At 52.1% G+C, this 19,554-nt stretch overlaps 7 protein-coding genes across 9 annotated transcripts; 4 read left to right on the forward strand and 3 right to left on the reverse strand.

Annotated features, from left to right (window-relative positions):
* Positions 1-843: 843 nt before the first annotated feature.
* On the forward strand, positions 844-1,969 carry AAFC00_002969 (uncharacterized protein; the record flags this gene model as incomplete). Its single annotated transcript, XM_069342365.1, has 3 exons — positions 844-1,332; positions 1,396-1,756; positions 1,830-1,969. The coding sequence occupies 3 exons, from the start codon at positions 844-846 to the stop codon at positions 1,967-1,969; spliced, it is 990 nt and encodes a 329-aa protein (XP_069198867.1).
* A 391-nt stretch (positions 1,970-2,360) lies between these two features.
* Positions 2,361-4,025, reverse strand: AAFC00_002970 (uncharacterized protein; the record flags this gene model as incomplete). Of its 2 annotated transcripts, none has more annotated exons than XM_069342366.1 (1): positions 2,361-4,025. In XM_069342366.1, one exon carries the CDS (start codon positions 4,023-4,025, stop codon positions 2,361-2,363), a length of 1,665 nt encoding a protein of 554 aa, XP_069198868.1. The 2 variants fall into 2 exon arrangements, with proteins under 2 accessions (XP_069198868.1, XP_069198869.1); XM_069342367.1 differs by having other exon boundaries at positions 2,361-3,707.
* A 3,668-nt stretch (positions 4,026-7,693) lies between these two features.
* Positions 7,694-9,035, forward strand: AAFC00_002971 (uncharacterized protein; the record flags this gene model as incomplete). The annotated part of the gene is made up of 3 exons (XM_069342368.1): positions 7,694-7,744; positions 7,830-8,552; positions 8,601-9,035. 3 exons carry the CDS (start codon positions 7,694-7,696, stop codon positions 9,033-9,035), a joined length of 1,209 nt encoding a protein of 402 aa, XP_069198870.1.
* Positions 9,036-9,110: 75 nt separating this feature from the next.
* AAFC00_002972 (uncharacterized protein) lies at positions 9,111-10,204 on the reverse strand (the record flags this gene model as incomplete). Of its 2 annotated transcripts, none has more annotated exons than XM_069342369.1 (2): positions 9,111-9,493; positions 9,571-10,204. In XM_069342369.1, 2 exons carry the CDS (start codon positions 10,202-10,204, stop codon positions 9,111-9,113), a joined length of 1,017 nt encoding a protein of 338 aa, XP_069198871.1. The 2 variants fall into 2 exon arrangements, with proteins under 2 accessions (XP_069198871.1, XP_069198872.1); XM_069342370.1 differs by having other exon boundaries at positions 9,571-10,033.
* A 1,742-nt stretch (positions 10,205-11,946) lies between these two features.
* On the forward strand, positions 11,947-14,309 carry AAFC00_002973 (uncharacterized protein; the record flags this gene model as incomplete). Its single annotated transcript, XM_069342371.1, has 4 exons — positions 11,947-12,069; positions 12,171-12,314; positions 12,382-14,064; positions 14,133-14,309. The coding sequence occupies 4 exons, from the start codon at positions 11,947-11,949 to the stop codon at positions 14,307-14,309; spliced, it is 2,127 nt and encodes a 708-aa protein (XP_069198873.1).
* Positions 14,310-15,273: 964 nt separating this feature from the next.
* Positions 15,274-16,707, reverse strand: AAFC00_002974 (uncharacterized protein; the record flags this gene model as incomplete). Its single annotated transcript, XM_069342372.1, has 1 exon — positions 15,274-16,707. The coding sequence occupies one exon, from the start codon at positions 16,705-16,707 to the stop codon at positions 15,274-15,276; it is 1,434 nt and encodes a 477-aa protein (XP_069198874.1).
* A 1,075-nt stretch (positions 16,708-17,782) lies between these two features.
* On the forward strand, positions 17,783-18,368 carry AAFC00_002975 (uncharacterized protein; the record flags this gene model as incomplete). The annotated part of the gene is made up of 3 exons (XM_069342374.1): positions 17,783-17,854; positions 17,907-18,111; positions 18,166-18,368. 3 exons carry the CDS (start codon positions 17,783-17,785, stop codon positions 18,366-18,368), a joined length of 480 nt encoding a protein of 159 aa, XP_069198875.1.
* Positions 18,369-19,554: the final 1,186 nt, after the last annotated feature.

The following is a 19,554-nucleotide window of genomic DNA, read 5'->3' on the forward strand; positions in this document are numbered from 1 at the left end:
CTTTTCATTCACTGGATTCACTTGGTTGCATGTACGCGTCTGCTGTGACGCTGGGGATTCCAATTGTGATTGCTGTATATTGAATATGGAAGTTGATCAATCTTGTAAATCTTAAAGGGCGCAGAGAAATGTGGAGTAAGGATTGTGATAGATGTAAAGTCGGCGATTGGGCGGCCGACGAGACCTTGTCTAGGGATACAAGTAATCACACGTATTTTCACAGCTTGCACAGGATATAGAAATACAGCTTACTGGACCTTGATGGGCGGACCTGCCACAACGGCTGCAACGAGTTGTTCCATATACAAAGTATGTACGTACGGTAAGTAAGCAGATGGTCCTTTTCCTGTATGGATCTGTGGATGCTCTTCCGAGGTCAGGGAAGCGAACCGACTCCCGCCAAGACACAAGATAAAAGGGCGGAAGCGGGAGTCATGGAGAGAGGTTATCGCAGAGTAATGTACATGTAGTAGGCCAGAGCAGAGCGGAGTAGGAGAGTGTTCGGGAAGAGAGCAGCCCAGCAGCGGCATTCCGATGCCGAAGCTCGAGTCGTGGCTTCGGTTCGTTCAGGGTATGTGGTAGCAGATCCATTCGATTGCGGGTCAATTAGTTGCGGTAGTCTTCTATTGCTGCTAAGCAGGGCAGGGCAGGGCAGGGCAGGGCAGGGCACTTTGTACAGTACAGTGCCTCGTAAAGGTCTAACGCTACAAAAGCAGAAACACAACTGATTACCCGCAAAACACAACTGTGTGCAACTACGCTTTTGATACCCCCCTCCCTCTCTCTCTCTCCACCACCACATCTGAAAGCCCTCCCTCTCTTCTAACAATCGCCCTCCACAAGATGCAGAGCTTCAGGAAACCCTTGACCTCGGCCCTGCGCTCCACCCTCGCGCGTAACCAATACTCTACCGCCTCATCCGCGTACGCCGCCACGAATGCGAACCTCCGTATCAGCAAGGACACCAAGGTCATCTTCCAGGGTTTCACCGGAAAGCAGGGCACCTTCCACGCCTCGCAGGCCATCGAGTATGGCACCAACGTCGTCGGCGGCACCAACCCCAAGAAGGCTGGAGAGACCCATCTCGGCAAGCCCGTCTTTGCTACTGTTGGCGATGCCGTGAAAGAGACTGGAGCAAATGCTTCCGCCATCTTCATGCCTCCCCCAGTCGCCGCTGCCGGTATCGAGGAGGCCATCGCCGCCGAGATCCCCCTTGTCGTGTGCATTACTGAGGGTATCCCGCAACACGACATGGTGCGCATCACCGACATCCTCAAGACCCAGGGAAAGACCAGACTCGTGGGACCCAACTGCCCTGGAATCATCGCTCCCGTACGCTTTTCGTCCTTTCGTTCTTCTCACGTTTCCTTCATTTGACACAGAAAAACAAAACAGGGACAATGCAAGATCGGTATCATGCCTGGTTTCATCCACAAGCGCGGTCGCATCGGTATCGTCTCCCGCTCCGGCACCCTGACCTACGAGGCCGTCAACCAGACCACCCAGACCGGTCTCGGTCAATCGCTCGTCGTCGGTATCGGCGGTGACCCCTTCTCCGGCACCAACTTCATCGACTGCCTCAAGGTCTTCCTCGAGGACGGCGAGACCGACGGAATCATCATGATCGGCGAGATTGGTGGATCCGCAGAGGAGGACGCTGCCGACTTCCTCAAGCAGTACAACACGGCCAACAAGCCCGTCGTCAGCTTCATCGCTGGTATCTCTGCTCCTCCCGGCCGAAGAATGGGACACGCTGGTAAGCCTTTTTTTCTTCTTTTTTCTTTTCTTCCCCACAGAGAAAGCACGTCTGACACCGACTTTCTCCCCAGGTGCCATTGTCAGCGGAGGCAAGGGTGGTGCCGACTCCAAGATCTCCGCCCTCGAGGCCGCCGGTGTCATCGTCGAGCGCTCGCCCGCCCACCTCGGAAAGACGCTCCACGCCGAGTTCGTCAAGCGTGACCTCATCTAGACGCTCTATCTATTCCATCGATAGTGGTTTTCCGTCTCCATATAATTTCCTCCCCCTTTTTTCTTCATGTGTGGCTGGGGGTTGTGTCAAGCGGGTTCCCCTCCCATTCTTACCGGGCGTGTGCTCTCTCCCCTTGAACATTTGCTGTAGTGGTTTATAAGGTTCCATCATGTGTCTATATCAAGTTTCTTGCAAGCATCGCATTGCAACCCCTTTCAGCACGTTCGAGAATGTAGTGTTGTTGTCGTTGCCGAAGCGCCCTCTCCGGGTTTTCTCTGCCCCTCTAGGTCTTGCCCGTGTGGTTGTATTTGCGACATGCTCCGGCAATATATGTCAAGGATGAGAAGAACAGAAGAATCACGCAAGTATGGATCTCTATCATATCTCTATTCTAAAGTGCAACCCCGCTGTTCCACCACGTACTGCCCCTATGCCACCTAAAGATGTCTCTCACCCCACCCGCGTTCCCGGCACTCAAAGGAAACCACCCATCCTCGTCCGCGCCGAACCCCAGCCCTCGCAGCGGACTGAACGGCAGCGGCTCATAAAGCCACACGCCTCCTCTGGCGAAATCATCGACCAGCAGCGGCGCAGTGTGATACAGCCAGACATGCACGTAGACGAAATTCGCCATTCGGCTCAACCATTTCGGAGTGCGGCTCGCGATGCCGAGTTTGTTCAGAAAAGCAGTGAGAGCGAGCTGGGCGCTGATTCCCACGACTTGCAGCACGAAGAACAGAAATGGTCCCTTGAGCGGCTGCGTGTCTCCTAGCTGTGTGTAGCTGCCGCAGGCGTGCACGCATCCGCTCAGAGCGAAGGCGACGCAGAGCTGGAGGAGTTTGGCCGCGGGGGACTTCCTATCGTGCCAGCCTAGGAGGGCGAGCAGGCGCGTGCTCGGGGACTCGAAGCCGAAGCGGAAGGTCTGGTGCCACCAGCCGCCCCACCAGCCCGCGAGGCCTTTGTCGAGGACGGCGGAGAAAGAGCCAAATTGGTCGCTGTAGATCCAGGGTTCGCCCCGGACGCCTATATACCGGGGGCCGAGGATGCCGACGAAGAAGAGAGGGCCGAGAGAGAAGATCGTTTCGAGAGAGTAGTAGACTGCTGCTAGGCTGATGAGGAGACGGCTCGACTGGTCGATCACGGGGTATGCGTCTAGCCAGGCGGGGAGATATCTTGGTCTTTGGGTGTACGAGCCCGTCCAGAAGTATGGGTCGTTGACGATGAGGGTCTTGAGCAAGTCGAGGATGAGGTAGTTGCGGACGAGCAGAAATCCGTTATAGCGCAGTATTTCGCGCCGCGTGTGGTATCTGTGGTTACCGGATCGGCCGACGTGCGTGTCGCCCTCGTACGGCGCTTGTCCCGTGTTCATGCTGAGGTCGTGCTGGACAGATTCTGGTGGCGGCGGGAGGCCTGCGATGCGGAAGCTCCAGCCCATGCCGCGGAAGGAACCAAATAAGTCGCAGATCCAGTCGAGTCGTTCGATGAACGGTCCAGCGGGATACGACTGCCATGTCAGGGTGCCTTTTCTGTCTCGTGGGCCCAGGGTAGATCCAGGATCTGACATCGAGGCTGGAACAGTTTTGCGATTCCTGAATTCGCCGTTCTGGACGCCATCTACCTGTACACCGTTTGCGGAACCGTTCGTTGGGTCTGTGGCATCCAGAGCCTGTTTTCCCGATGGAGTTTCCTTTCTCTCTATCCTTTGAAATTCCCTCTGTGCATCATTAGAGACAAGCATCACCGCGCACCAAAGAGTCGCCCAGCAGTTGATGAGCCCCACTCCAAAAGCTGCAGCCGGGTTTCTCGCTCGACAGTGATATATGGAAGACCCCGAGATGACAGCCATGACACCCCAAACCAGAAACCTGCTGCGTTGAAGCCATGGTCGACGTCTATGGTCTATGCATAGATACACTATAACCAACAGTGCCCCAAGCGAGGCGCCAGGATACACGTATGGTCGTTTCAAACCCGACGAGATGAGCGTGTCATAACGAGATTCGAGACTGCGGATCACTTCATGGTGTGACTTGGGCTCACTGGAAAACAGCTGCATTCTCCGTCGATGTGTAAGCAGTGGTTGTGGTGATCTCAAGCCAGGCACCAGGTTGATCTACCTTTTCGATGTATCGCTGACTTCGCTGTGAGTTGTGTGCCACCAGTTTGTAAACGAAGAAGGTACACTTTGTAACTCATATATCAGTTTCACCTACTGTCTATGACTACATCCTAAGTTGCGCGAGACGGGCGCTTGTGATATTGTTTTATGATTAAGGTAGAGATGCCCTGTCTGATGGCGGCGAATGACGTCGGATATCGAGGCGTGTGTGTGGAGCGACCAAGGTAAATCTTCCAAGTGCCTTTGGCCGGGGAAATTCATAAGAAACAGCGAAGCGGTCCCATCATTTTCGCAAGCGAAAGCAAAGAGAGAAGAACCTCGATATCGACTAGCTCGGGTTATACATAATTGCAGAAGGGTTGCGAGCCTGATATCGGACACTGCGATACTCTTCTGAGTAATTTTCATTCCACTTGTTGTATATTCAGCTACGCGATAAGTAGCAACCGCAATCATGGTGAACATTACGGAGAAGATCAAGGAGTCAGTCGAGTTCGGTTGGTGTATGGTAGTGAGCAAATGCTGACCTATGGATCAGGATCGAGGATGAGATGGCGAAGACGCAGAGTATGAACATCTGGCATAATTGAAATTAAAAGAAGATATGCTAACAATCTGCGCAGAGAACAAGGCCACAAGTACGTTCGATTTGAGCAATCTCACAACCTTCGCATGCTGATTTCAACTCCAGATTACCATCTTGGTTTACTGAAAGGGTTAGTTGTGCAAAGTATACTGCACATTTGAACTCGTGGAAACTGATTTCTTTGACAGTAAACTCGCCAGACTAAGAGCTCAACTACTTGAGCCGGCCCAGGGTGCTGGCTCAGGTGGTGGCAGTGGCTTCGATGTCAGCAAGAGCGGTGATGCTCGTATCGCATTAGTTGGATTTCCCTCGTATGTGTGACTCCAAATTTTGTCCTGAAACTTGCACGATCTGACAGCCATGTAGAGTGGGAAAGTCGACATTCCTTTCAAAAATCACAAAGACGAAGTCCGAGGTTGCGTCCTATGCATTCACAACGCTCACAGCAATCCCGGGTGTGCTCGAGTACGGCGGTGCGGAGATCCAAGTGCTGGATCTTCCGGGTATCATTGAAGGTGCAGCCGAGGGCAAGGGACGTGGACGACAAGTTATCAGTGCAGCAAAGGTATGTAAAGCCCGTGACGAGGTTAACATGCAAAGCCTGCTTATAGCAATGGTCACAGACTAGCGACATGATTGTCATGATCCTTGACGCAACGAAGAGAGCGGAGCAGAGAGCTTTACTCGAGGCGGAATTGGAGGCTGTGGGAATTCGATTGAACAAGGAGCCACCGTATGTTGTGTTTCCTTTCTGAGAGGTGAGCGGGCTGACAAGAAGCAGAAACATCTACCTCAAGCCGAAGAAGGCGGGTGGTATGAAGATCACATTCCAAAATCCGCCAAAGGAAGTGGACGAGAAGATGTTGTATACGATTCTCAAAGACTACAAGATCCTGAACTGCGAAGTGCTCGTGCGAGATGAAAACAGTAGGTGCGACTGCGTCACAGTGGAGAGCCTTGCTAACCAACCTCAGTTACTGTGGATGAATTCATCGATGTGATCATGAAGGAGCATCGAACGTATATCAAATGGTATGATTTACTAAAGAAATACAAGTCCAGTACAGAAAAGCTAATGCGCTACAGCCTTTACGTATACAATAAGGTCGACGCCATAGGTCTGGAGCATCTTGACAGTCTGGCCCGAGAGGAGAACACGGCTGTTATGTCATGTGAACTTGACCTCGGTGTCCGAGACGTGGTAGACCGTTGTTGGGAGGAGTTGAGGCTTATTCGAGTCTACACCAAAAGGTACGCACTAATGTACTTTTCTAATTCGTACCATGCTCACATGTGACTTAGGAGAGGAGAGGACCCCTCATTCGACGAGGCTCTTATTGTTCGGCACAACGCAACAATCGAAGACGTGTGCGACCAAATCCACAGGACGCTCAAGGACAGCTTCAAATACGCTCTTGTATGGGGCGCAAGTGCCAAGCATGTTCCACAAAGGGTCGGTCTGAGTCATGTTGTTCAGGATGAAGATGTCGTCAGCATTGTGGGAACCAAGAGTGGTCTGTCAGTTAAATGAAGGGGCATAGCAAAGTGTGAAGACTTGGCGAGGTGTGCAAATCTCGACCATGCGTATATCATATCCTACGCACTATGCTGCACTGTTGGTCTTGCGAGGTACATGTAGAAGAGATATGAGTGGGTGGTCACTGCCAGGACAAATGCCATCAACCTGGTTACATGGTGGACCAAATCTGCCGAGCACAATCGAACCATGGGCCAAAGGTGGCAAATCCGAGTCCGAGCGGTGGAAATGGAAGGGACGTAGTCCCGGGGCATGAGCTCCTTCGACCACACGCACAGTGCTGACAGCGAACTCCGCCTCACTCGAGGGATGAGCAATCGGGCTCCCCAAAATAGCAGAGTAGACAGAACGTAGCTCCTCAGAATCCGGTGCATCACAGTCAATCCATCGCAGACCATAAGCCCCACAAGGATGTGTACAAGCCTTATCAGAGAGAGGAACTCGTCCATCCCTGGCAGTGACATCGTGACAGAAGAAGGGCAGAACACCTCTAGGCGCACCCTTGGGAAAAGTGACTTGCCACTTCACATCCACACCATCGTCGCGCAGTCGGCCTCCTGCCACAGGGAGAGCATAACTATACTTGGCGGCAAGGTCAGGCGAAAGTGCCTCGAGACGCGCCTGCATACTTTTCCAATGGGTGGTAGCATCGCCATCCGTAGTAAAGGCATAATCAATGAGACCCGGCAACTTCTCACCCCACCAGTGATCCTTTTTGTGTTCTGGCGAGTCGTCGATGAAGGCGATGAGCTCTACATAGGAGCCGTCGTGGAACAAGATCAGCTTGTTTTCTGTTTTGCCGTCGGCGTGGCGTCCTCCTGGGGTTATGGTGAAGTTGTCTGTAAAGTGAGAAGGCAGATCAATGAGATCTTTGTAAGGTAGCAGAATGATGATGTGGTCCAAGCGGATCTTGCTTGGGTCTGGGGAGGGGGCAGAGGTTGCGTATGAGGTCGAAGAATCGGAGTCCATGTCTAGTGATGTGAGGGATGGTCACCCACTTTGGAGGATGCCCAACAGTGTGAGAGATGTCCAATGATAGTTTGGGAAGATGAAGTCTAAGATGATTTATATATTCTGCACTCGTGTATGAATGGACGTTGGGAATGAGTCACAATCTGAATCCAGATGGAGATGGCATGTGCTCAAAAGTAGAGCCAGACCGAGATTCTATATGCAGGAAATGACAGTGCTTCTCAATCGACTGTTGACGAAACGTAGAATGTCTTGCACATTCGCATGTAAGGTAGTTAGTTATGCAAGTGGTTTAGTGGTTAGTGGTGGTATATGCAGGTGGTCTCTTGAAGTTCCCCACAATGCGTCACCGGCATGTGACTGGTAGGAAACCCTCTTCGCACCTGCCGCTATATGTTAATCACTACTCAGACCACCACCTTCGAGACGTTTTTTCTTCGTGGCCGTGTCCTACACCACCAACATACTGACACGAAAGGCTGCCGTCAGACGCACCCCACCCGAGACAGCATGGCAGAACTCACGAGCCTCAAGCTCAACGCGGAGCAACATCTTCTACTGGTATGCCACCTTCCCCCACTCTACCATCAGGGTACATCATGTTTCCTTTGCCTTCCGAGACTGACTGCGGCATGATACCGCACAGGACCAACCGCTCCTACGACTGCCCTACGAACTGGCAAGAAAGAACTTCAAGACGGCACAGAGACACGTGGAGAAAAGCACTTCCGACCTCACGAGTTCACTGGCCCAGACCACGGCCGGCGCGGCAGGCGGAGCGACACCAGACCAGACATTAGCGAGCCTCGATGCCATGTTGGCTAGAGCCCAGACGCTCAAACGCAAACTAGAGGCATTGCACAACGAGGAGAAGACTATCCAGAGATCACAGCGAGCCAGAGTACAACATCTTCAAGACCTACACGAGATTCCTAGTCTGGCGGATGTCAAGTATGACCAGTGGAGCAAGATCCGGCTTGACCGCATGCTGGTGGACCATCTCTTACGTCAGGGATATACCGAGTCGGCGAAACAGTTGGCAAAGGAAAAGGGCATAGAAGATCTGGTGGATGTTGGTGAATTCATTGAATGTGGGAGGATAGAGGACAGCCTGCGCAAGGGCGAGACCAAGGACTGTCTTGCGTGGTGTGCAGAAAACAAGCAGGCGCTCAAGAAGATCAACAGCAATCTGGAGCTGGAGCTGCGGCTGCAACAGTTTATTGAAATGGCCAGGAGCGGCGAAGTCAAGAACTTGATAGATGCCACCATGCACGCCAGGAAATATCTGGGCACACAAGAGACCGAGTATGGGATGCGAGCTGGAGGTCTGTTGGCGAATCCGGGCACTACCGCCATTGAACCATACAAGGTAAAAGACAATCCCCCCTTTCTTCTTTATTTTCGCTGACTCTTGCAGTCCATGTACGCAGCGTCACGCTGGGACTTTCTCGCCTCACTCTTCATCCGAACACACCACGACATATTCTCACTGCCCCCACGCCCACTCCTGCATATTGCTCTTTCGGCTGGTCTATCAGCGCTCAAGACACCCTCGTGTCACTCTGCATTCGCCAGCTCGTCGTCGAATTCATCGTCGTCCTCGACCTCAGTATGCCCCATCTGCAGCACGGAACTGAATGAGCTGGCTCGAAATGTGCCGTACGCGCACCACAGCAAGAGTTACGTCGAGAACGACCCCGTCGTGTTGCCGAATGGGCGCATATATGGCCGGGAGAGGCTGATGGTGCTGAATGAGAAGATAGGGACTCCCGAGGGCAAGATCAGGGATCCTATGGATCTCGGGGGTGAGGAGTTTGAGGAGACGGACATCAAGAAGGTCTTTGTCATGTAAAGACGGGAGACCGTGGTGACGAGAGGGGGGCAGTGTCCGTCCATAGAATAACGAATAATGATTTTTGTCCCTGGGTCAATCTTCGTCGTCTGAGCTCTCGTCCGCTCTCTTTCTCTTCCGTTCCTGTTCGCCCCTCTTCTGCCTCAGTCTGGCTTGTTGCTGCTGCTGCATCAGTTCTTTGCCCTGCGCCCGCGGCTGAAAGATATAGCTCCTCGCCAGCCGGTCCTCGCCCTTCCAACCACCGCCACCCTGTATGTTGCCTAAGGTACGAGCATGTGAGTAACCAGGATACGCGTCGGCCTGGAACTTGAAACTCCGCTGGACTTCGAGATCGGAGTGGCGCGCTAGGTCGCGGATGTTCCATAGCGTGTAGGGTTCTCCTTCGAACAGCGTCACGATGATTGTGCCGTCTGGCGTCAGGAGGGGCGCGGCCGCTTTGAAGAAGGCCACGAGCATTTCTGTAGAATTGTGATCAGTGCCAACTCCAGCCCCACCTCTCGACCCGGCAAAGAAAAAGAGAAGAAGAGACACATACCCTGATTATAGCGAACCTGGCGATTGACATGCGTCGACTTGCCGCCGACATGCGGGAAATTGAAAATCACCCGATCCCACAGCGCGCCCTTCCTCAACTCCTTCTGCGCCAGCTTCGTCGCATCAACGCAATGCATGACCGCCTGCCCCTCGCCCTCGATATACTCTATGTTCTCCGCCGCCTGCGGGTACTTCTCGCGCACTTCGTCGGCGGAATCAAACGTCGTGGCGACAACATCTGCGCATCCGTGCTCGGAGACGAGAGAGCGCGAGAAGGACAGGTCGCCTTCGCCGACGAGCAGGATCCGGTCGTAGACGTCGAAGGGGATCGTGGGCTCCGAGTGCTGCGGCTGCGCGGCTTTGTTGGTCTTGGGCTGTTTGGGCGGTTGGTGCAGGTGGTCGTTTGGTTGCGCGCGTTTCGGGGCCGGCGTCGTGCCGTGCTGGTGTTTGCGTTTCCTGCCCATTTCTACCGCGACCTTCTTGTCGTCTACTGTCGGGTTGGGGGTGGGGTGGGCGTTCGGCTGAGGAGAAAGTGTATTGTACGGGCACAAGGCGAGACTCGAAGACTTTCTTTGTTTCTCCAAAAGTGAGACTTTCTTCTCTTTCCCCGCATTCGAACATTTAAACCCTTGCATTAAATGCGCTGGCTACTTAGGGACCCGGGTTATATAACGGATCTACCGGGCCGTTCCGTTAATCGATAAGTAGAGATGCATGACATGCACAAGGTAGGGTAGATACTGTGCACAATACACATGCTTAGGCACTGCCTGTGATCATGGTGTCGCTGTCCCAAGAATGGCAATGCAACAACCGACACTGACTCTTGGGGATACCCGAGCATCGGCAGAGGGGATGGACTGGATCATATCAAAGACCTCAGGAGTAGAAGCATAAGCGATGATAGAATACGGCGTGTATGTGCTTGTCTTTCCGTGGGATATCGTCAAAAGTAAAGAATAGTAGTGGTGGAGACGGCGACCTGAGTACGCCGCATGCAATGACTGCGATGTAACCATCTTAAATGGCGCCCGTGCCTTAAATCCCCCGCCTCTCCCTGCGCTGCATCGCCTTGTTCTTGCGGATCTGTGCTCTTTCCTTCTGCTCCTTCTCGCGAGCTGTTATCTAGATGTCGCGTTAATCCTTAGCCTCGTCAATTTCCTTCTTCTTTGTACAAGCACGACTGTTCAGTACCACTCGACTACTCCACCGCTTTACAGGTACGTTCTTTTATCGCTTTACTCGGGACGGCCGAGGAGCGCTCAAGGGCGCATCGGCGACTAGAGGGATATGGCGGGGACTTATAGTCCTTGCTCTTTGTGATGATACTACCTAAGCGACGGAAGGGGCGGCAGTATTGGCAGGTCGAAACTTGATAGCGGGTGTGTGGTGAGTTTTTGTGGACGTTGAAGAGGGCGGAGCGTCAGGATTTCCTGGCTTTGAGGAGGTGTTGATGGCGGAGGAGAAGTCACGACATCTGGCAGTGGATCCCGAGGCGGATCGGATGCCTCATCGTTGGGTTGCTCTCCAGCGGGAGGTACTTGCGGCGCAGAGGGAGGAGGAAACTGCGGTTGAGGAACTCGTGACGGGCGCGGGGTCGCTGGTCGTTCACTCTATGTATGTCTAGGAGAGGCAGTGCAAGGGCGTTGACTTGCGAAGAGCGTGCTGGTCCATCGGACAAATATACAGCACTGTGATGCGGCAGATGGCTAGTGAATCGGAGTGATAGAGAAGAATACCTACCTCAATTCTGGGTAGATCGAAAGACGAGAGTGAAGCCAGCCGGACCCTGTAGAAAATGATACTGTACGGTAATATTACAGTGATGATGCTTGTAATTCCTGAAAGCAAGACCAGCGCAGTAGAGATCGGCAAGATGGACGGATTGATTACGAGGCGAGGGTCAGATTGTGGCAGGTGCAGGTGCAGGTGCAGGTGCAGCGGTCGAGGCTCTAAGGGAGAAGAATAAGGTTGTCTTGGCATTCTCAAACAGAGGCTACAGAGGCAACAGAGGCAAGAGCGGGAAGAGAGATGGCAGGAGCGAGGCTTGGCGGTCGAGTTAACGTCTCGTAGAGTCTTGAGACTTGAGTCTTTTGAAGATACACGCACGTGTGCCCTTGCTTGTTCTCTCTCTCTCTTCTCGCTCTCATTCCTCTCCCTTTTTACTGCCCCTTCTCTTGCACCGTCGTCGCTGCTCCTTTCTTGGTACTACCAGACTGGTCAGTCAGAAGAGCCGGCTTCACTGCTTAGGCCCTGTTGCAGACCAAAGATAGAGACCTCCTCTCGTCCTTTTTCACTTGAGATTCTGTCCTCGGCTTCGATGAAGGTCGCCGCGCCTCACTCTGTCCCCCTTTCTGCCGCCGAACAAAAGACCAAGATGGAAGACCGCAAGAGGTCTCTGGCAGCCGACCCCGACGAGTCGTATCCCTCGAAGCGTCAAGCCACCACCAACGGCACCCACATCAGGATGTCTGATCCGGACAAGGAAAAGGACATTGAGGTAAATTTCTCTTCCCTTCCTCTTTACTTTTTGCCCCTTCTTTGCTGTTTTCCTTGGCTCGCCCCAGCCGCCATCCACTGACTTGTTGTTGCGCAATCCAGAACTTCCAGAAAGACGCCATCCTGCGACAAATGCGCGAATACAAGCGCGAGCGCAATCTCTACGAGGCCCAGGTCTCCGATCTCACCAAGCGCTCGCAACACCACGACGATCACCTTCGCACCATAGATGCCTGGTTCTCTCAGGTAATGCCGCTTCTGCCACTTTTGTAGCCCCTTCAGACATGTTCAGCAAGATTAACCAGAACCACAGCTCCTCGACGAGATTCGCCTCATTCTCGGCGACATTGTATCTGCCAACGAGCCCGGGCAAGAGTTGTTCAAGTCATCTCTCCTTTTCGAGAACCAAGATGTTTTTCAAGAACACCTGAAACAACGCTCTGCTAACATCAAATCCGCAATAAAAGACGTCTTCTCTAAAGTGCCCACCCCGCAACCCGATGTCAAGCATCTACAGGAAAGATTGGCTGCTTTGCTAGCCGCCGAGAAGGCCCACATTGTAGAGAGCCAGCGCATCATCAGTGAAAGGGATCAGCTCGAAAAGCGCTTGGAACATGCCTCGTATCGCTATCTTATGGCCGAGAAGAAGATGGACCGAGCTAAAAGTGCTGCTGTGCAGAAATTGGAAAGTCAAGCCATCATGGGCGGCAACAGCGATTCTTCGAACACGACCGACAAGAAACCATCAAAAGACAACACCGAGACTAACGGCGAGGTTGATCCCGCGGCAACAGCTGCATCCGACGCCGCTCGCAAAGAAGCCCTGGCTGCTGCCGAGCGGCGCAAAGTGCAGACGGAACAACTCGAAGTCGAGAACAAGCGTCTCACCGAAGAACTCACATCAGCCAAGGCGAGATTAGCATCCTTATCCGACGACGATTATGCAAAGACCGACTTGTACAAATTGCTCAAATCACAGCACGAGGATGTAATCAAGCGTGTGAACGATCTCGAGGCAACCAACGTCCATTTGCGTGAAGAGGCCCACAAGTTACAGGGAGAGCGCACCGCCTATCGTACGCAACTGGAAGACGAGTCGCGCGCAGCTCAGGGCGAGCTCGAGAGCCAACTCGCTCGTGCCGAGACCGACCTGGCCCGTATCAGAAATATACGTGACGAACTACAGGGAGATGTCAACATCCGGACTGCTCAACAGGACCAACAAAAGCTGACCCTCGAGCAAACGAAAGAACTAGCTGATGCCAGTCAGAATCGCATTGCTGCACTGGAGTCAGAGCTTGAACGTATGCGCCTTCAGCTCGGCGAAAGCACCGCCGCATCATCCGCCGCCCTGGACGATCTGGATTCCGATGCGCTGAAAGCCCGTGTGCAAACCTTAGAGTCGCAGTACTCACTGCTGGAGAAAGAACTGCCCTCCATGGAGGCCGCTTGGCGTAAGACGCAGGCTCTGGCTACCAAGAAAGTCGCCGAAGTCGCCGCGTGGGAAGAACAGCGGGCGCGGCTGATTGGCGAAAAGACAAAGGCTGACCAAAAGTACTACTCGACCGTCAAGGCCAAGGATGCGCGAGAAGGCGAACTGAGGATGCTCAAAGCACAGAATGCAAGGAGTTCCGAGATAGTCTCCCAACTCAAGGACGCCGAGGCCAACTCCCGGGGTTTGATAATCAACTACGAGAAGCAACTGTCCGAAGCCAAAGAATCCTTGGCCAGTCTTTCGCAACAGAACCGCTCGCTACAGCAGAAGATTGGCGAGACGAGCATTGTCATGGAAAAGCTCAAGTCAGATGTCACCGGGCTTAAGAAACTCATGACCGACAAGGACAGCACGGCCCACGCTGCCGCAACCGCGAAACGTCATGCAGAAGTCGAGCTGGAACAACTGAAGGTTAGACTAGAAGAGACCAAGAAAGCACTTGAGGTTCAGAAACGCAAAAATTCCGGCAAAGGCAGCAGTGACGGGTCCGACGATTGGAGAGTAAGTCATATGAAATTACGAACCCCTGAGCCATCTCTTTGGGCATCGTGCTAACATCTTCGCTCTAGCGTATCGCCATCTGTCCCATCTGCAACTCCAAGATCCGCAACCACATGCTCAAGACGTGTGGCCACGTTTTCTGCACCAACTGCGTCGACAATCTCATCAAGAACCGCAACAGGAAATGCCCCTCTTGTGGTAAAGCTTTCGGCAACGGCGACCACATGCCGATTCACCTTGCGTAGAAGGAACAGTTTTCACTCATCGGACGTTTTGATAAGAAGAACAAAACTTTTCTTGTGTTTTCGGAACCTCCGCAACTCTTCTCTCTGGCTTTCTCTCTCTCCGCTTTTTCACCACTATATACCCAGCATTTGCGCATTTTTCTCAAAAGCGGAGAGAAACCCTTCTCTAGTGGACTTTCTCTTCTCCGTCAGGCTGTGACCAAACGACCGACTCCTTCGAATTTTCCTTCTACGCTACCGACAAACACAAAGAAGGATCCGGCTTTTTCTTTCACAAATCTTAACCTTCATCGTAATAATTGAACGAGGTGAGAGGAGCAGTAGCTTCTTCGGAGGAAAGGATCCTCTTCGGCATCCACGGAAGTGGCTGACTGGCCGATTGGCGGGGCGGGCAGACGAGAGGGGCGGAAATAGGACATTCGCAAATCTCCGGCCCAGAAGCCCGATCCCCACAGATGCTAAGGGCATGCAAAAGTGATGCTTGGTATCCTACTGTAGACCCCGGATCGCATTGAAAGCGTAGAAAGGGGGGAGATACAATCTTTCTTATCTTTGGGCGGCCTCAGCGGGCAGGCGGACACGCAGGCAGGTGCGGTTCCATTGAGGATGTGCTGGATGGCGAGAATCGAACTGCGGCGCCCCAGCGGTAGTGATTACGCCCCATGTACACTAGATTACCTTAGTTTTGGAGGTCCGAATCGAAGCAAAAAAAGAGAAAAGAGTGACTATCCTCGAACATCCACTTTTTGTTCCTCTGACGACGGACGATAATAATTTTGCTGTGCATTTATGGCGAAGATGCCTTTTGTGCAATCGTCAACTTTGGCAGATACCCTCACCACCAGCGATAGAAAGAATCCCAGACCCGAGATTAGATGATAGATTGCCTCCTCGAAAAGCTCGCATAGCATCCATTAAATCGACATTTTCACCGACCTAATCAACCTAATTCCACACATCGTCCTCAACCAAGCAAAAAAGCATTCACACTCTGCAGCGTCGTCCGACTCGGATTCGCCTCTGGCGCCGTAACACTGATCCAGCTCAGACGCTGCTTGATGACTTGTTTCGACATGTCCACGCTTTTCGCATCCCTCTCTGTCGAAACATGATCTGCTCCTCTGAACTTGCCGTCGTGATCGCACAGCAGACACAGCAGAGCCAACGCGACACCGACGCTGTGGTCTTTGCCTGTCGGGCAGGCGACTAGGATCTTAGGTTGCGTGACAGGGGACTTGTCGTTCTCGCGAGCGGCTTGTGAGAGGGTTGGGAGGTGCGTGGATAGGAAGGGGTGGAGGTTGTTCAGTTCGTGGCGCAGCGTTCGGCTGCCTAATTTGCCTGGGGTACATGCTAGATTGAGGTAGCGAGTTTTGAAGACTTTCTCGAGAGATGCAGACGAGGATTGAGATGCGGTGATGACGATGTCGAAGGCTGCAGCTGATGTGATGGACTCTGCGTACTCGAGGGTGCCGAGGTGTAGAAATCGGGTCGGTTTAATCAGGATACTGCTTTCTTTGTCGGTTTGACTTATCCCTGCTGCATTGACGAGTTGCTCGATGAAGCCCGGTAAGTCTTCCTCGGACAACTTGACGAGATCGTCACGATGCTCCCAGAACAGAGGCGGAGTCAGACCGTGGGCCCAGCTCTCTGCGTCGTCGCCTGCGCCTTGTATGTACCCACCTTCGGACGCTTCGCCACCGGGCACTCGTCGCGATGATGTGCAGCAGACGATAGGGTAGAAGTCCTCGAACACTGGGGTTTCAAGTGGGAGAGTCGAATCCTGAGTGACCCAGATTGGCCGTAGCGGTTTCTTCAGCTGCGTTTTAAGAAGTTTCACGTCGAGTCCTAGGCCGCTAACCGCCTCGACGAACGCAGGGATGCGGGAGGCGATCTGAGTATGCTCTGATGCGCCAATCACATTGGGAGGTGTGCGCAAGTCATGGAAGTCGGTTGCTTCGGGAAACAAAAACCGGTTCATCACACAAGTCCAGATAGGCACGGTTTTGGACAAAGCATCTGGCATGGATTTTCCTCTTCGGGTCGAGTCTACGATAATGCACCCGCCTCGCCGACTCACGACTTCCAGAACCTGTAGATTTAGTCTTCGCAGGCTGAAACTCCACTGTGACATGTGTCCGTCTGTGGACTTGAAGTATGCACTGCCGTCCTTTGCGCCAGGCGGGATATACCATGAGCCGCATCTCTCGTTGGCGATTAGTGGTAGGCCGTACGCTTCTGCCACCGCAGATACGAAAGAGGCATCTTGCTCGATCGAGCGTAGTCTGTTCTGTAGAGAGAGAGTCGAGCGCTTGAGGTCGCCGAGGAGTTTATTGAAGTCTGTCTTGGAGTTCGAGAAGATGAGATCTGAGATCTGGAGAGGTTGGGTTGTGCTGGTCATGAGAGCGGAGTGATGAAGGAAGATATATGTGATGGATCTTATTTCTTTGCCATCATCGCATGCGGAGTCCGACCCTTTTCGGCCCAGATTTTCAGAGATATATTTTTGTTCATTCGTGTAATGTTATATATAAATTTGCCATATAAACTTCTGTATAAGGGTCGTGGCGTCGACAAAGCCGTTATGGTGGATTGACCAAGCAGCAAGCGAGAAATCCTATTTGGACGTCAACCGAGGGCTCCATCTCACTGCCCACTGTCCATACCCAAGGACAGAGCAAATGTGATAGCGATAACAGCCCTTCCAGAGATAGGCATATACATCATATAGTCTAGCTGACACTGTCTATGACGTTACCACAATTTATTCGTTCGATATGCAAGGCGTAAGGCAACACTACTCAACTTGAGACGTTTTGATATGCTCACATCATACACCTTTCTTAAGAAAAACATTGATGGCGGATACTTCTTATATCGTCAAATTGAGCTCGGTACATCAAGTCTGCTTCCACCAAGGTCTCCATCGTCCTTCAAAGGTCTGTCGATATAGCCCGAGGACAACAAAATGACTGGTCATTTTCGTGTGCTGCTCCTTTCTTAACCGCTGTAATATCCTCGACACTGCATATCACCTCTCACTCTGCGAGCGTCACATGCAAGAGGAATTGGCTGTGGAGATGCAGCAAACCTCGAACCCTACGATCGATCTCCAGTAGCCTGCAAACGTGCATCTGGTTGACACAGTGACAGGCCAAGTAAAATACCTTTCTGTTTCACATTATATCAAGACAGTGAAGAGCCGATCAGGATCCCCTGTAGATGCCAGGCAGCAGCCGTCGAGTTCTTTCCCAAAGTAGTCAAATTGCATGCATCAGGTATGCGCGAAGGTATCGCGACTGCCCATTCTCGTCACGTATTTATGACCTGTTTGTCCATCACATCACCGCGACTCCTCTTGCGTGTACTCCACTCTCACCTGCACTCAAGTTGACAGTCATTGACAGTCTTTCACACGCTTGATACTTCTCAACACAACTACAATCTTCTACATTTACCGTAACAGACTTATCACCATGCCAGATTGGAAATCTCCCACCACTCTAGAGCGTCTCATTGCAGCACTCATTGCTGCGAACAACGGAAAAGTTGGTGAATTCACTACTGTTTCACAAGCTCAGTCTAATTGTGTTCTCACAGGTCGACAACCAAGCGGTCGCCAGGTACATGGACGAGACCTACGACGCCGTCGAGAACCGTACTCGCGTCTACAAGAAGGAGGGACAGAAACTCGTCAAAGAGGCCGAGGACGCTGGACGCATGGAAATGGACATGCGTAAGCGTGGTAGCTCAAGTCCTCGCAAGCCTCGCAGCACGCCAAAGAAGAAAGGCGGCGATTTGAATGGTAATGACTTGTTTTCCGCCTTGCAGCACGACGCATTGACTGAATTCGTCTTAGGTGTTGCTACAGGCCGTGTGGCAAAGACTCCAACCAAAAGAAAATCCACCGTCAAGCACGAGACTCTTAGCTCGGATTCATCATCTGTCATAGACGAGTCTCAAGCCACCACGGCCAGTGCGTTTGGATTTGACGACATGAACTTTGCCAGCTTCGATAATGGTGGAAGTTTCGCAGCGGACTGGAACGATGGTCTGGCTTGATAGAGGCAAAGTGAGGAGATCTAATGATCTTGGAGCGACCTTGCTCGTAAGAAACACACCAGGATGAGAAGTCCCGAGACAGAATTTACGACGGAAGGCATGTATATTATCTAAAGCAAGCACCATTGGACAGAAGGATATGGGGTTATAAGTCCTGGTGAAAGCAAGCCTCCAACGACACGAGGAAGAAAATCAACATCTCTCTCACGTCAGACCATGTCCTCCCACCGTGTTCAACACTTTAAGTAGCGTCAATCAAGACACATGCACGCCCATATTCGTGGATATTCGTAGCAAGCAAGTAAACGCCAATATGTGAATTCCCTGGTAAGGTAGCCTGGTCTTGTAGACGATCATGCAGCCACATCCGAATCAAGGTCTATGAGTCGAACAGAAAAGAGCCGGGGAGGCGTGGACGTCCATGATACCTTAACGATAACGCCCTAATTACCACACATATATTATACACGCAGACAGGCAAACCAATATATGCACGATGCCAATGCAATATGTGCATTGCATGGATAAAGCAGGGTATATATCGACCAAAAATGCGATTTACTGGTCTGCTCGGTGCGTGCACAATCTACAGGGCAGAAGGAAAAGTGGGAAGGGGAGTTAATATATGTCAGACGACTGATAGATAGTACGGCTGCTATCCCGAAATGCTGTACATATAGTAGATATATACATACATACACACAGAACATCGAAGTCCTTGTTTATATATCATTCCATCTAGCGGTCGACAAACTAGTGCGTAGCAGCATAAGTGACAGAGAAGGAAATGTCTAGCTTGAGAGGACGAGGAGCAATGAAGAGCTGAGCTGCATGTTCAGAGAGGCGGACAGCGTCAATGAGGAGCTAGCTGTATGCGTGCAGACATATATACATGTACATTAAAGCTCTAGGCAGCCAACTAGCCAGCCCGAAATTTGCTCGTTTCTTCTTCTACAGTGGGAGAAAGCGATGATGGATTGATGAGTGTTTTCGAGCAGAAAGACTTATATGCAGTAGGTGATCTGTAGTCTGGTGTGAGGTAAATAATCAATTAATTGAAATGACGTGTAGAGAAGAATCGAGGATGATTTTTTTTTGGTTCTTCGTCTGTTTGCTTGTGTGCTCTTCGCTTTACCTTACACTGCCTACTCTACTCGCATTGCCTGGGCGACGGGTGTGCAGTGGG

The sequence above is a fragment of the Neodothiora populina genome, assembly GCF_041146345.1.
Source record: "Neodothiora populina strain CPC 39397 chromosome Unknown canker_contig_15, whole genome shotgun sequence".
Lineage (NCBI taxonomy): Eukaryota > Fungi > Ascomycota > Dothideomycetes > Dothideales > Dothioraceae > Neodothiora > Neodothiora populina.